Raw genomic sequence first — 15,526 nt, 5'->3', positions numbered from 1 at the left:
GAAAACTGCTGCTGTATTGCAGGGGTGTAGCCAGACACCCAATTTTGGGTGGGCCTGGGCCCAAGATGGGTTGGCAGAAGAACTCCGCCTTGTCCCACAAGTGATTTGGTCTCTCCCTCTCTTGCCTGCATACCATATGGTCTCTCAAGCATCCCCCCCCCCCCCCCCGCATACCTGTTAAATAGATTTTCACCGGCAGCGAGCAGCAACTAATACACACTGCTCATGTTGGCCCCACAGCATGTATCAGTCACTACTTGTTGCAGGTGAAGATCTATTTACAAGGTAAGCAGGAGGGACAGTTGTTGGAAGTTTTCGGCTGGTGGGGCTTGGGAAGAATGCCTGCCAGCCACATCATAGGTGTACTGCTACTGGATGGGCCTGAGCTCAAAGTAGGTGGGCCTGGGCCCACCTGGGCCCACCCTTGGCTACGCCACTGCTGTATTGAACGAACCAGTAGATACAGCAGAGCAGATCTTGGCTGTTGGACAAAAACATGTCTTTTTTGATCAGGTATAAATGGATGGAAAGGTTGTCTCTCCATTTGCACCCGCTAAAGAGATGTGTAGAAGTGCCCAAACGCTATCATCTGCCTCTATTTGCTCTGCTCTTTTGATGGTGGATCAATGCAATAAAGGCTTCCCAGTGTTGTCTATCTTTGAATTCATCCTCTTAACCAAGATCTCTTTTTTTCATTCTCAGACGACAACGAAAATACAAGACAATTAGCAAACTTTTACCATCTGAAGGACCTGAGAGCATCCATTCGGCAATGATATTTATTTATTCATTTTTAAAGAAAACAGATTTGTTCTTTTTATTTCCAGAAGAGAAATAATAGCCCCTTGAGGTTTTCACGGAACAGAAGGAAAAGATGTCAAAAAAATGCAGCTGTCAGTTTCTGTTGTCACCTCCTTCTACTGCAACATAAACTTGAGAGGTCAACAGGGCATCTGCCAGCTCTACTCACAGTCTGAAAAAAGCAAATATGTTTTTAATACTTACTGAACAGGATCACTACAGAACTGCAATGCAATGATCCCTTCAGCATAAAATTATTCTCTCCCTCCTCTAATGACTTTCATTAACTAATTATTACAGGTATAGGAATTGTAGGATCATCAAATTCTTTCACCCCCCCTCCCCAATTTTCTGTTTATCCCAAAGCAATGTAGACAATTTTTTTTTTAAAGAAAACAAGGGTGGAAGTTACTACGCTGAGGTACAATATGGCATTTTACCACAGCTTAACTTCCAGAGAAGTCACTAACCTGTGGTAACTCAGGGAGTCTTTTACTAAAAATTAGCCCCGAGGTATCTGCAGCAGGGCCCATAGGAATAATATGGGCCCTGTTACAGATAACTAGAGCTAATCTTTAGTAAAAGACCCTCCCCCCTCAGTGAACAAGCTGTGTTATTCTGCTCCCAGGAGCATCAGGCTACAGTGCTCTTAGGAAGCCTTTCTTAAAGGGGCCAGAGCTGTATAAATAGCGACCCACTCCCCTCAAGCCAGGGGCGTAGCCAGACACCCAATTTTGGGTGGTCCTGGGCCCAAGATGGGTGGGCAGAAGTACTCCGCCCTGACCCACAAGTGATTTGGTCTCTCCCTCTCTCGCCTGCATGCTATATGGTCTCTCAAACATCCCCCTCCCCCCAAACCTTTTAAATAGCAGATTTTCACTGGCAGCAAGCAGTAAATAATACACACACTGCTCATGTTGGCTCCACAGCCTTCCCTCTGATGCAACTTCCTGTTTCCGCATAGGCAGGAATACATCAGAGGGAAGGCTGGTATGCAGGAAGGACAGGAATTTTCGATTGGTGGGGCTTGGGAATCCCTGCCAGACACTTCATAGGTGTGCTGCTACTGGGTGGGCCTGAGCCCAAAGAAGGTGGGCCTGGGCCCACCCAGGCCCACCCTTGGCTACGCCACTGCCTCAAGCAAAGATTCCCCCCCCCCAAAAAAAGCTCCTACCCCTTGTGAGCATCTTTCTAAACCAAGGATTCTCAACCCAGGCCTCAGGACACACCAAGCCAGTCTAATCTTCAAGATGTCTACAATGAATATGTATGAGATAAAGTTGCATATAATGAAAGCAGTGCATGCAAATTTACCTCATGCATATTCATGATGGGTATCCTAAAAAGCTAGCTGACTACTGGCTGGATGTGTTCCGAGGACGGGGTTGAGAACCCCTGATCTAAACCCTAGTCCAAGAGCCACTCCTACCCCCTTTAAGTGCTGGTACTAGAGGTAGTCCCTAGCTGCTGTTTCCCCCCCCCCCCCCCCCCCCTCTTGTGACTCCAGGTACCACTAGGGCTCAATCTGCCATATATGGGCAAAACGCCATTTTGAACCCAAGCAGCCAGGGGTAGGAACGGCATTTACCCTGTTTAAATATATTAATTTGCTAAAGTTGTTTTGACACAGAAGAGGAAACATCTTTTGCCTTGTTTATTTACACAGCTAGAACAAATTGACAGGCTACAGAAGCGCAATACTGATTTTGACTTAGTTATATGCTAACTGATCGCTTATTTCTAGGATCTCACAGCCTGAGAGCATTTTTAAAAGGACACGGTCACATCTGTATTCTAGAAATACCTGGCATCTGCCACCTCTAGCTTTGAGGAGACAGTCATCTGTCACCTAGCCTATAAAGTGCTGTTGACCATTTGGTGCCTGGAATCAGGGTTTTGGACTGGCAAAATATGCTGATGCATGAATTTATTTATTTATTAGGATTTAGTTACCGCCTTTTTGAAGGAATTCACTCAAGGCGGTGTACAGTAAGATGGCAGCAGAACCTCGAAGGCTTCAAAGGGTTAATGCAATGGACTCCGCGTAGAAAAGCAAGCTGCTACTTTTTCCCATTGGCAGAGGGAGTAATCCAGTTGTACTCTGCCTGGACCAGGACAAAGCTGTTTTCTCGGATCTTCCGGAAGTGCATCATCTCCCCGTTCTCTCTCACTGTGATTATGCTGCTGTCTGGCTCACTGAAAGACACTTCTGTCCTCTTATGACAGTACTGGGCATGGATGCAGCGCAGGCCGGCTGCCAAAGCCATTCCTAGAGCTGCCGAGCAACCCAGGAGAATGCCCAGCTGAGCCGCGGCCAGCTGCATCCCTCTGCTGGGCTTGTCTTCTCCTTTCCCAGGGACCACAGTCTCCCGCACTGGCTCGGTCATCGCTGGAGGCGTGTGTCCAGCTTCACTCTCTGCCACCTCTGAATCTGCATTCTCTGACTGCTGCATGAAGTCTGCGGACACCACCTTGGTTACCGACTGCCTTTCGGCCTTCTGTCTCAGAGAAGAGCGGCTGGATATGTTCACATCGTCTTCGATGCTCACATGAGGTAATATTTCTCTCAGAGGCAAGAATGTCTGTGTATCCCAAGGCTGGGACGTGTGCAGCCCAGGACTCGCAACAGTAAGGCTAGAAGCCAAGGACTCTGCCTTAAAAATGACAAAATATTAAATAGGTCATTCCCACAACATTACGAACATGTGTTACACAAGGGATACTTCCTACCTATCAGACCTGACATAGTAACATAGTAACATAGTAGATGACGGCAGAAAAAGACCTGCACGGTCCACCCAGTCTGCCCAACAAGATAAACTCACATGTGCCATTTTTTGTGTATACCTTACCTTGATTTGTACCTGTCTTTTTCAGGGCACAGACCGTATAAGTCTGCCCAGCACTATCCCCGCCTCCCAACCACCCGCCCCGCCTCCCACCACCGGCTCTGGCACTGACCGTATAAGTCTGCCCAGCACTATCCCCACCTCCCAACCACCAACTTTCAAATGGGATCTTTGCAGAGAAAGAAAGTGACTATTGAAAATTGAAATAAACAGATACATGAGAAGCCATTGTAATGTTTTATGGTAAAAACCAGGGCTTTTTTTGAGGGGGTACTTTGGGGTACTGAGTACCGTCACCTTTTCCATTGTCTGCTAAAATTGACCCATGGTCCCCAAGTTATAATGAAAGAGCTCAGGTTCTACACATCAATTCTGCCTTGTCATAGATTCTGTGAGTGGTTGCAGGGGGCCTGACTTTTGTGGGGTGGGTCCCTCAGTGATCACCTCAAGCCTGAAGGGTGGCCTGGCATTTGAGTACCAGCAACTTTTTCGCTAGAATAAAATGCACTGGGTAAAACCGATGGGCAAAAGAGTGTAGCTCTGACTAACTTGATCACAGAAGAAAGGCTGGCCAGGGGAGATAAGATAGAGACATTTAAACACCTCTGTGGCATAAATGCACAGGATGTAAATCTCTTTCAATTGAAAGGAAGCTCTGGAATGAGGGGGAATAGGACGTAGGTGCAAAGGGATAGACCCGGGAGCAATCTAAGGAAATACTTCTTTATGGAAAGGACGGTGGGTTTATGGAATGGCGGTGGTGACAAGGGCTATATCTGAATTTGAGAAAGAATGGGACAAGCACAAGGGAAATCAGAAGAAGACAGTAGAGATTAGTAATTGGTATGGATGGGCAGACTAGACGGTCATCATTTTCTATGTTTTTAAAATAAATTTATGTTTCTATTTTTAAAATATTATGCCTCAACTATTACTTCATCAGTATTCACTTTGTACCTGTGTGCCACAGTGATAACTATGGGATCCTTTTACTAAGGTGTGCTAAACGCTAAGAAACCCATTTTATTCCTATGGGTTTTTTTTAGCATTTCACGCACACTAAATCAATTAGAGCACCTTAGTAAAAGGGCTTCTATGTTTTCTAAAGCCATTTTACAAATCACATCTGCGTAATCATGTGACTCCCAGCCTCAAATCCCAGCAAGGTGCACACAATGATTATGCTTGTAACTGGGTAACTTATTATTTGATCTGCTTGTACTGTGCCTGAAATCAAACCCCAAACACTGAGGTCAGTCAATGGCAGTGTCTACTGAGATGCGGTGAGTCAGCTGGGTTCACTTCCCAAGCCTGGCCTCTGTTTCTCAGGCTGGGTGGGGCTATGGAGGTCAGAAGCAGTATTTACAGCTAGGGACGCTCATTCCTTTGCAATAATATGGGAAATCTCAGCAATATATCCCATGCCATTGCATGTCGATAATTGAACAAAAATGAGCAGAAAATGAATGTTTTGTCATTTGCCAATAATAGTGTTCACTTTTTCAAGAGAGTGTTCACTATTTGCAAAGAGAGCACCCACTGAGCATGCGCAAACCACACTGCGCACTCTTTGCACATAGTGCGCGTACAATGACTTTGTTCCCATGTAAAAAAAAAACGGCCAAAAAAGAACAAATAAAATGAACATTCCTAGAAACAACACGGGAAAGAGTAGCATTTACAGTCAAAACATTCCCAGCTCTTTTGGAACAGTGCCATCTGCTGGCTGGCTGAAAGACACATATGTCAGGCTCTGGAGGGAAATATGGTTTGTGCCTCTCTGCCAGAACTCTGTTGTTGTAATGACTGTGCTACATAAGAGGAGGTTAAAAAATATGGCAGACAAATTCCAGTACTGCCAGTATTTAGCACCAGTACCGGCACAAATATCCTGGCAAACTGCTGTCCTAACCTGCCTTGATACTTATCCGGGTATTGGTGCTGAATCAGTAGCACCTGGCTAGCTTCCGATGGCCACCGAATACCTGGATATTCAGCATCAGTATCTTTAGCCCAGCTCTGAATATCTGGGTCTAGAAAAACTCACAGCAGCCAGTGTTTTGATCGCTGCGGGTTTAATATAACCTCCACTCTTTGTAAACACAACAATTATTTCTTACCCTCATGCCACTGTCACAAGTGGAACACAGTTGCAATGCGGAGGAGCTGGAGATGTTCTCTGACCTGCAGAAGTGAAGGAGATATTAAATTGCTTTCTCAATGCCCATGGCATGCAATAAATAAAAAGATACAAACAATGTACCTCATACTCTAATTATTTTATTCAGTTCAACTAATTATTTACTTAGGACCATCAGAGGTGTAATCATTAAAGCAACATGTCTCCAAGAATGTCTTCCCACCATTAATCGTCATTAGTCCACAATTATATAGCTATTATTTTATCTGCCCCCCGCCAATAGGAAGCTATACGATAGTGACTGTCTGGATACTGATCCCCTGATGCAACCTGGGACGAATCATGGAGTCATGTCAGTTTTTTGGTCTCCATGCCCTGCACATTGAAACTCAGAAAAGGTTCTACTATTTATCACTCTTGACTTTTAAGAAATATTTTCCTCAAGTTTAAATGGTTTTGAGCAAGATAATAAATTCACAAGTGAAAAACTTACACAGGGAAAAATTATCTTAAAATTTTTTTTAAGCAGATAAAATAATAGAAATTGTGGACAGAGAGTAGGTTTAAATGTTCAGTATTCCCAATGGAGAAGGGTAGAATTCCACAGGAGTCTGTGTTAGGACCATTGTTTTTTTTAAATATTTATAAAGGATCTAGAGATGGGAATAACTAGAGAGGTAATTAAATTTGCTGATGGCACAAAGTTATTCAAAGTTATTAAATATAAACATAAAATAAACATCAGGAAACATTTTTTCACACAAAAGGTGGTGAATGCTTGGAATGCCCTCCCGATGGAGGAGCTGGAACAAAAACAATGATGGAATTCAAAAAGGCATGAGATAAACACAGAAGATCTGAAGATAGCAAGAAGATGGAATCAAAGTCTAGAGCTTTTCCACTCAAAGCAAAACGTAAGTTACTTCCACAGCTCAGTGGTTGGAGAGACATTGTCATTGTCAACCGGGTGTAACACCAACCTTATTGGGTAGATCTATTCCAACATTGGAGAAATTTAGGTATTTAAGGATTATAGCTGATTCTCAATTAACCTTTAATGAACATATTTCTGAAGTTATTATAAAAGGTTTTTGCACTGAGATTACTACGATTGGTGAGACATTACTTTGATGAAATTGCTTTACATACATTGTTCCATGCATTATTTGTTTCCAGAATAGATTATTGTAATATAGCTTACTAGTAAATAAGGCCCGTTTCCGAAACAAATGAAACGGGCGCTAGAAAGGTGATGAGTTTCTGGCATAAATGTTTGAAATGGAAGTGTTATCATAAATGTTTTTTTCATTTTGGCAAACTTTTCCAAACTTATAGCAACAGATATGATGAAAGCCCAGTACACCGTAATAGATAGTGAGAAGAGAAAAAAAGGTACAAATAAGTCCGTCATACCTTTGTGGAAAGAAACTGAAATAAAGCAATGCTGTCTTTGCAGCATTGTTGGTGTCGTTGTACCCACAAAAGGAGTGACCCCTTTTGCCTGTAACGCTCCTCCCTTGTTGTGTTAAAGTTGCCTGTGATAGGTCCATCATGCGTCGTTACATTCCGTTGCCTTGCAACGGTGGAGGCCCAGGAAATGAGTGACCCCTTCGCCTGTAACGCACCTCCCTTCTTCTGTTAGAGTTCGGTGATAGGTCCATGATCATCGTTGCCTCGCAACGGTGCAGCTGTAGAAAATGAGTGACGCTCCTCCCGAGTGACCCCTTCGCCTCTGACGCTCCTCCCTTCTTCTATTTGACTTCCCTCTGATAGGTCCCTCATTCAGTGTGACGCTCCTCCCTTTTCCTGTTTCAGTTTCGTTTGATAGGCCAGGGTGGTGCAGAGATCTTCTGTTTGACTTCCCTCTGATAGGTGCATCATGCGCTGTGACGCTCCTCCCTTCTTCTCTGATCGGTCAGAGCGGGGCAGAGATATAGTGTGCTTAAAAGTGGTTACAGAGCTTCGAACATACAAACTTTTGAAGCCACAGAGTCAGCTTCAGAACGTTGAGGGTGCGTTTTATGTGCAGATGGGGCGTGACTGAGGGCGGGTCTATGACTGAGGGTGAGTGAGTACGCCTAATAGCCTAGCCTACCAAGAGGACAGGAGGAGTTCAGTGCTTCACTGCCACAGATGGAGTGAGCTTCAGAACGTTCAAGGTGGGATTTATTTATAGAGATGCTGGAATTTAACATTCAAATCTCAAACAACTGCAAATGTTGCAGAAAGCAACACTTAGGTCTCTGTTTACTATGCTGCTAAAAATTAATGTGCGCTAACGCTAGAGACACCCATAGGAATATATGGGTGTCTCTAGTATTTAGCATGCACTAAAAACGCTAGCACAACTTTGTAAACAGGGCCCTTAGATTGTCAGGTAACTTGTAGAAAATACATCACTCTATTTTTCTTAAAATATCATTGGTTGTCCATACCTTATAGAGTAAAATTGAAGTTGTTAATTCTGACACATAAGGCATATTATAGCCAACAACCAAGTTATTTGCATTCTTTCCATATTCTTCCACTAGGGTCCTTAGATCTTTACACAACCATAGATTAGTTGTACCTTCTTTAGAAAAAAAAAGCCAGATGGTACACCTGGAGGACGTAAAGGGGCAGTTCAGCAAACTGAAGAGTAGCAAATCTCCTGGACTGGATGGTATTCATCCTAGAGTACTGATAGAACTGAAAAATGAGCTTGCAGAGCTACTGCTAGTGATATGCAATTTATCCTTAAAATCGAGCATGGTACCAGAAGATTGGAGGGTGGCCAATGTAACGCCCATTTTTAAAAAAGGTTCTAGGGGAGATCCGGGAAATTATAGACCAGTGAGTCTGACGTCGGTGCCGGGGAAAATGGTAGAGGCTATTATTAAAAACAAAATTACAGAGCACATCCAAGGACATGGATTACTGAGACCGAGTCAGCACGGCTTTTGTGTGGAGAAATCTTGCCTGACCAATTTACTTCAATTCTTTGAAGGAGCAAACAAACATGTGGACAAAGGAGAGCCGGTTGATATTGTATATCTGGATTTTCAAAGGCGTTTGACAAGGTACCTCATGAAAGGCTACAGAGGAAATTGAAGGGTCATGGGATAGGAGGAAAAGTCCTATTGTGGATTAAAAACTGGTTGAAGGAGAGGAAACAGAGAGTGGGGTTAAATGGCCAGTATTCACAATGGAGAAGGGTAGTTAGTGGGGTTCCTCAGGGGTCTGTGCTAGGACCGCTGCTTTTTAATATACTTATAAATGATTTAGAGATGTGAGTAACTAGCGAAGTAATTAAATTTGCTGATGACACAAAGTTATTCAAAGTCGTTAACTCGCGACAGGATTGTGAAAAATTACAGAAGGACATAGTAACATAGTAACATAGTAGATGACGGCAGAAAAAGACCTGCACGATCCATCCAGTCTGCCCAACAAGATAAACTCATATGTGCTACTTTTTGTGTATACCTGACCTTGATTTGTATCTGCCATTTTCAGGGCATAGACCATAGAAGTCTTGCCCAGCACTAACCTTACGAGACTGGGAGACTGGACGGCTAGATGGCAGATGACATTTAATGTGAGCAAGTGCAAGGTGATGCATGTGGGAAAAAAGAACCCGAATTATAGCTACGTCATGCAAGGTTCCACGTTAGGAGTTACGGACCAAGAAAGGGATCTGGGTGTCGTCGTCGATAATACACTGAAACCTTCTGCTCAGTATGCTGCTGTGGCTCGGAAAGCGAATAGAATGTTGGGTATTATTAGGAAAGGTATGGAAAACAGGTGTGAGGATGTTATAATGCTGTTGTATTGTTCCATGGTGCGACCACACCTTGAGTATTGTGTTCAATTCTGGTCACCACATCTCAAGAAAGATATAGTGGAATTGGAAAAGGTGCAGCGAAGGGCGACGAAAATGATAGTGAGGATGGGACGACTTCCTTATGAAGAAAGACTAAGGAGGCTAGGGCTTTTCAGCTTGGAGAAGAGACGGCTGAGGGGAGACATGATAGAGGTATATAAAATAATGAGTGGAGTGGAACAGGTGGATGTGAAGTGTCTGTTTACGCTTTCCAAAAATACTAGGACTAGGGGGCATGCGATGAAACTACAGTGTAGTAAATTTAAAACAAATCAGAGAAAATCTTTCTTCACCCAACGTGTAATTAAACTCTGGAATTCGTTGCTGGAGAACGTGGTGAAGGCGGTTAGCTTGGCAGAGTTTAAAAAGGGGTTAGATGGTTTCCTAAAGGACAAGTTCCTTAAACCACTACTAAATGGATTTGGGAAAAATCCACAATTCCAGGAATAACATGTATAGAATGTTTGTACGTTTGGGAAGCTTGCCAGGTGCCCTTGGCCTGGATTGGCCGCTGTCGTGGATAGGATGCTGGGCTCGATGGACCCTTGGTCTTTTCCCAGTGTGACATTACTTATGTACTTAACCCTATCTAAAGCCTTTTTCTATGTGTTGCCTATCTTTATACAAGTTTAGGGACAGGGATTTGATATACTGCCTTTCTGTGGTTACAATCAACGTGGTTTTACATATTATATACAGGTATTTATTTTTGTACCTGGGGCAACGGAGGGTTAAGTGACTTGCCCACAGTCACAAGGAGCTGCAGTGGGAAATCAAACCCAGTTCCCCAGGTTTTCAGGCAGCTGCACTAACCAATAGGCTACTCCTACACTCCACAGCCACGTAAGTGCTGAATATTGCACTTAAACGGAATATATTCCTTCCTATACTAGGCCTATAATATGGCCCAGCTAGCCCTCAGTTTTCCTAGCCTTGCTGTTATCAGCATATTTTTAGTTTCTTCCTGCAGCTGTATGTAAGTTATAGTGCTTTCTCAGGAAATGGAAAGTACATGTTACATGTCAAGATGACAGGAGGAACTGAGGCTATGCGGCCCATATATGGCAGATACAATTGGATATAACCTTGGTGGTGATGAGAGACTGAGGACCCTCCAAAGAAGGAGTTGTTCCTGTCAGATAGAAGGACACCAGGTGTTTTATAATATCTACTTGCTTGCTACATGGCTTTTTGCACGCTGTGAGCACGCTTTACTGATAAGGAATTAGCCAATTGGCACAATGTGCGCATGTGAACACAAGTAGGAGAGGATGGTAGAATACAGGGAATTGCCGTTTTTGTACATTACTATATTGTGTGATGGAAGGAAACAGGAAAAGCCATCTATGCAGTGCTTTTTTTGTGCCGGTACGCAACGGTACGGTGTACCGGCACCTTTTTTTGCCCGCCCCCCCCCCCCCCCCCCCGCGACACTCCGGGCGAGTCCTGCACTTAGTTTTTTTTTTTAAGACTCAGAACGCGTGAACGATGCAGCCGGCAGCGATTGAAAGAGGCTGTCTGGGCTGGCGTCTGCGTCGGAGCTTCCCTCACCCTCTGCGAGTCCCGTGAAACAGGAAGTTGTAACAACAAAGGCGGGACTCGCAGAGGGTGAGGGAAGCTCCGACGCAGACGCCAGCCCAGACAGCCTCTTTCAATCGCTGCCGGCTGCATCGTTCGCACGTTCTGAGTCTTAAAAAAAAAAACTAAGTGCAGGACTCGCCCGGAGTGTCGCGGGGGGGGGGGGGGGAACGATTGGGGAGAGAAAGAGGGAAACCAACAGAGGGAAGGATTGGGGAGAGAGAGAAAGAGGGAAACCAACAGAGGGAAGGATTGGGGAGAGAGAGAAAGAGGGAAACCAACAGAGGGAAGGATTGGGGAGAGAGGGAAAGAGGGAAACCAACAGAGGGAAGGATTGGGGAGAGAGAGAAAGAGGGAAACCAACAGAGGGAAGGATTGGGGAGAGAGGGAAAGAGGGAAACCAACAGAGGGAAAGATTGGGGAGAGAGGGAAAGAGGGAAGCCAACAGAGGGAAGGATTGGGGAGAGAGGGAAACCAACAGAGGGAAGGATTGGGGAGAGAGGGAAACCAACAGAGGGAAGGATTGGGGAGAGAGAGAAAGAGGGAAACCAACAGAGGGAAGGATTGGGGAGAGAGAGAAAGAGGGAAACCAACAGAGGGAAGGATTGGGGAGAGAGGGAAAGAGGGAAACCAACAGAGGGAAGGATTGGGGAGAGAGAGAAAGAGGGAAACCAACAGAGGGAAGGATTGGGGAGAGAGGGAAAGAGGGAAACCAACAGAGGGAAAGATTGGGGAGAGAGGGAAAGAGGGAAGCCAACAGAGGGAAGGATTGGGGAGAGAGGGAAACCAACAGAGGGAAGGATTGGGGAGAGAGGGAAACCAACAGAGGGAAGGATTGGGAAGAGAGGGAAACCAACAGAGGGAAGGATTGGGGAGAGAGGGAAAGAGGGAAACCAACAGAGGGAAGGATTGGGGAAAGAGGGAAACCAACAGAGGGAAGCATAGGCGGTCGGTGGCCCAACTGTTTGGGGAGGCTAAAGGGGGCGGGGTTAGGGTGGAGTCAGGGGTGGGGCTAATAGCCACAATTAACACAGAAAAAAATAAGTAAAAATAAAATAGTCACAATACCTTTTATTAAATTTAGATATTAGATATGTATCATATGTCAAAGAATAAAGTGGTTGCTCAAAGCATATACTAACCACAATCGCTCAACTGCAAAACAATATGCACAAATTTGTGCAAGAACACACTCAGAACCTTACTGTACCATAACACTAGGCAGACCCTAATACACCAATATACCACTCATATAGAAAATGCAGACCGTCAACAATATGAAACAAGGGATCATAATATCACAATTCTCATGTAGAGCCACAAAACACCCTTTTAGGGTGGATAGTGTTCACAATGAGCTCCTTTTATTAACAACTATATGTAGATCCTTCAAGAGGTAGTGTGTCATGATTTAGGCTCTAAAACCCTTTCCGATGTTTTGGTGCCACCTCAGTAATGCCAATACACAATCTCTCCACTGCAAAACACTATACACAAACTTGTGCAAAAACACACTCATAACCTTAGCAAACCATAACAGCACTAATTCCAAGGACAGAACGAGCTACAACCTTATGCGTGGAAAGGTAGCACTGTAATTACACCGGGCTCTAAAACACCAGTACACAACCTATTGAAACAACAAAAAAAAAGGGCTGTAAATACTACACACTAGTAGAATACTGCACCTTGATTACACATGAAAAACACATGACACAACAGATATGAAGGCAAAACTGGAAAGTTACCTCAAGAAGTCAGACTCAACATGCAGCAATACTAGAAAAATTGAAACTTACATGCAAAATATCACAGATGCATATTTCCAAAAGCTGACATATTCCAGTTAATAAATTCTGAGTAAAATACTTTTTTCTACCTTTGTTGTCTGATCATTTAGTTTTTCTATTCTTTGGTCCCAGTGTCTTCTTTCCATTTGATATTTTTTCTCTCAACATGTCCACCATCCTCCTGTGTCCTTATGCGTCCTGTCTACCATCTTTTGCCCTGTCCCTATCCTTTCTCCAGTTTCAGCATCTGCCCTCAAAGTGTTCCAATCCAGCCCTTAAATTCAGCAATTTCCCCTCCACCCAAATCCAGCATGTCCCCCCTCCATCCATGTGCATGAAACTTCCTCTGTCTTTCCTTCCCTCCATCCATGTCCAGCATTTCTCCTCTCTCCCTTCCACTCCATCCGTGTGCATCTCCTTCCTTTGTCTTTCCTTCCTTCCATCCTTGTCCAACATTTCTCCTCTCTTCCCTCCCCTCCATCCATCTATGTCTTTCTCTTCTACCCTTCCATCCAGTATCATCCCTCTTTCTCTCTCCATCCTTCTACCCATTACCCTCTCCCAATCCTTCCGTCTATTGTCTCCTTCTCCTTCCATCCATTGTCTCCCTCTATCTCCCCTTCCTTCTAAACAGTTCTCTCTCTCTCTCGACCCTTTTCCATTCAGCATGTCCTCTCTATCCCCATCCTTCCAGTGTCTTTCCTCTTTACTTCCCTACCCTTACGTCCAGTGTCTTCCCTCTTTCTGCCCCCTCCTTCCAGCATTTTCCCTCTTACTCCCTCCTTTCATTCAGCATTTCTCCATCTGACAGCTAGGGTCTCCCCCAGTTTCTCCCCAGCAGCTTCTCTCTCCCCCCTCCCCCATCTTTCCACTAATCTCTCTCTCTCTCCTCTTCCATCCAGCATCTTCTCTCTGGCTCTCCCATGCTCTCTTCCATGTCCCCTCTTTCTCTCCCCATCTCTCTCTGGCTCTCCCCTGCTCTCTTCCATGTCCCCTCTTTCTCTCCCCATCTCTCTCTGGCTCTCCCCTGCTCTCTTCCATGTCCCCTTTTTCGCTCCCCATCTCTCTCTGGCTCTCCCATGCTCTCTTCCATGTCCCCTCTTTCTCTCCCTATCTCTCTCTCTGGCTCTCCCCTGCTCTCTTCCATGTCCCCTCTTTCTCTCCCCATCTCTCTCTGACTCTCTCCTGCTCTTTTGCATGTCCCTGGCTCTCCCACTGCACTTTTCCACTTTCTCTCTCTCTCCTCCAGCGTCCTCATGCATCCCACCTTTCTCTTCCCTCCCCTTCTTGCTCCCAACACTCTCACTCCTTTCTCCACCCCCCCTTTCCTATTCCCTGCCATTGCTTTCCTTCCTCCCTCTTCCCCTTAGATGTGGCACCTCACATCCTCCTATCTCCACCCCCTTTTCCTTTGGTCTGGCAGCTGGCTGGCATGATGCATCGTCTCCCCCCCCCCCCCCCCGGACTAGTTCGGTATCGCTATCCCCCTCCGCTCCTGTCATGTGTTTGAACGTCGAGGATTCCTTCCGGTAGCAGCAGAATCGGCAATGATGTAAGCGCTGCTTTCAGCCTGCCCCAGAAGCCTTCTCTGGACAGCGTCCCTCCTACGTGGGAAACTGTACAGAGAGTGCTTCCGGGGCAGACTGAAAGCAGCGCTTACATCATTGCCGATTCTGCTGCTACCGGAAGGAATCCTCGACGTTCAAAGACGACGTGACAGGACAGGAGCGGAGGGGGAGAGCGATATTGCAGTAGTCGTGGGGTGGCGGTAATGATCGCGCGGTCCACGGGAGGGAGGGAGGGAGGGAGATGTTCAAGGCAGCGGGAGGTGCACCTGGGGTGGTCCGGTCCGGTCCGCCCCGCCCTTGCTGCACTTCTGGCTGGGGAGGCTTAGCCTCCCCAAGCCTCTTATACCGGGCGCCTATGGAGGGAAGGATTGGGGAGAGAGGGGAAAAACAGATGGAAGGATGGGGAGAGAGAGAGGGAAAACGGAAGGATGGGGAGAGAAAGAGGGAAGACGCTGGATGGAAGAATGCAGAAAGAAATAGGGGAGACACTGGAAGAATGGGGAGAGAAAGCAGAGCTGCTGGATGGAAAAGGGGAATAGAGAAAGACTGGAGAATAAGAGGAAGGGGCATGGGGAGAACAAGGGTGAGGAAAAGATGAAAAGCCACAGGTAGATGAAGGAAATTAAAGAATGGATAGTAAGAATGAATTAAATCTGGACAGAGAGAGAGCCTGAAAAATATTGAAGAAAGCAAAGAAAAAGGAGACAAAAATGACAAATGGCACAGAAGAGTTAAGCGAAAACAAAGGAAAGCAGAATCACAGACTGGGACCAATATGGAAAGAAAAACAGTCACCAGACAACAAAGGTAGAAAAAAAATCATTTTATTTTCATTTTAGTGTTTGTAATATGTCCAATTTGAGAATTTACATTGGCTGTCTTATTTTGCACTGGGTATACTGGAGCTGTAAGAGCTTACAGAGATTATTTATAATGAA

At 45.2% G+C, this 15,526-nt stretch overlaps 1 protein-coding gene across 1 annotated transcript in view; it reads right to left on the bottom strand.

Moving 5' to 3' along the window:
- Positions 1-2,831: 2,831 nt before the first annotated feature.
- REELD1 (reeler domain containing 1) overlaps positions 2,832-15,526 on the bottom strand; it is a 44,098-nt gene continuing 31,403 nt past the window's right edge. Inside the window, exons 6-7 of the mRNA XM_030192234.1 lie at positions 5,771-5,834; positions 2,832-3,455 (exon numbers count right to left, since the gene is read on the bottom strand). Coding sequence (XP_030048094.1) covers positions 2,862-3,455; positions 5,771-5,834 — 658 coding nt within the window. The 3' untranslated portion in view covers positions 2,832-2,861. The remainder of the gene's footprint in view (positions 3,456-5,770; positions 5,835-15,526) is intronic.

The sequence above is a fragment of the Microcaecilia unicolor genome, chromosome 2 (genome assembly GCF_901765095.1).
Source record: "Microcaecilia unicolor chromosome 2, aMicUni1.1, whole genome shotgun sequence".
Classification (NCBI taxonomy): domain Eukaryota; kingdom Metazoa; phylum Chordata; class Amphibia; order Gymnophiona; family Siphonopidae; genus Microcaecilia; species Microcaecilia unicolor.
The sequence above is the reverse complement of the archived record's forward strand: the minus strand, read 5'-3'. Positions and strand labels throughout refer to the sequence as shown.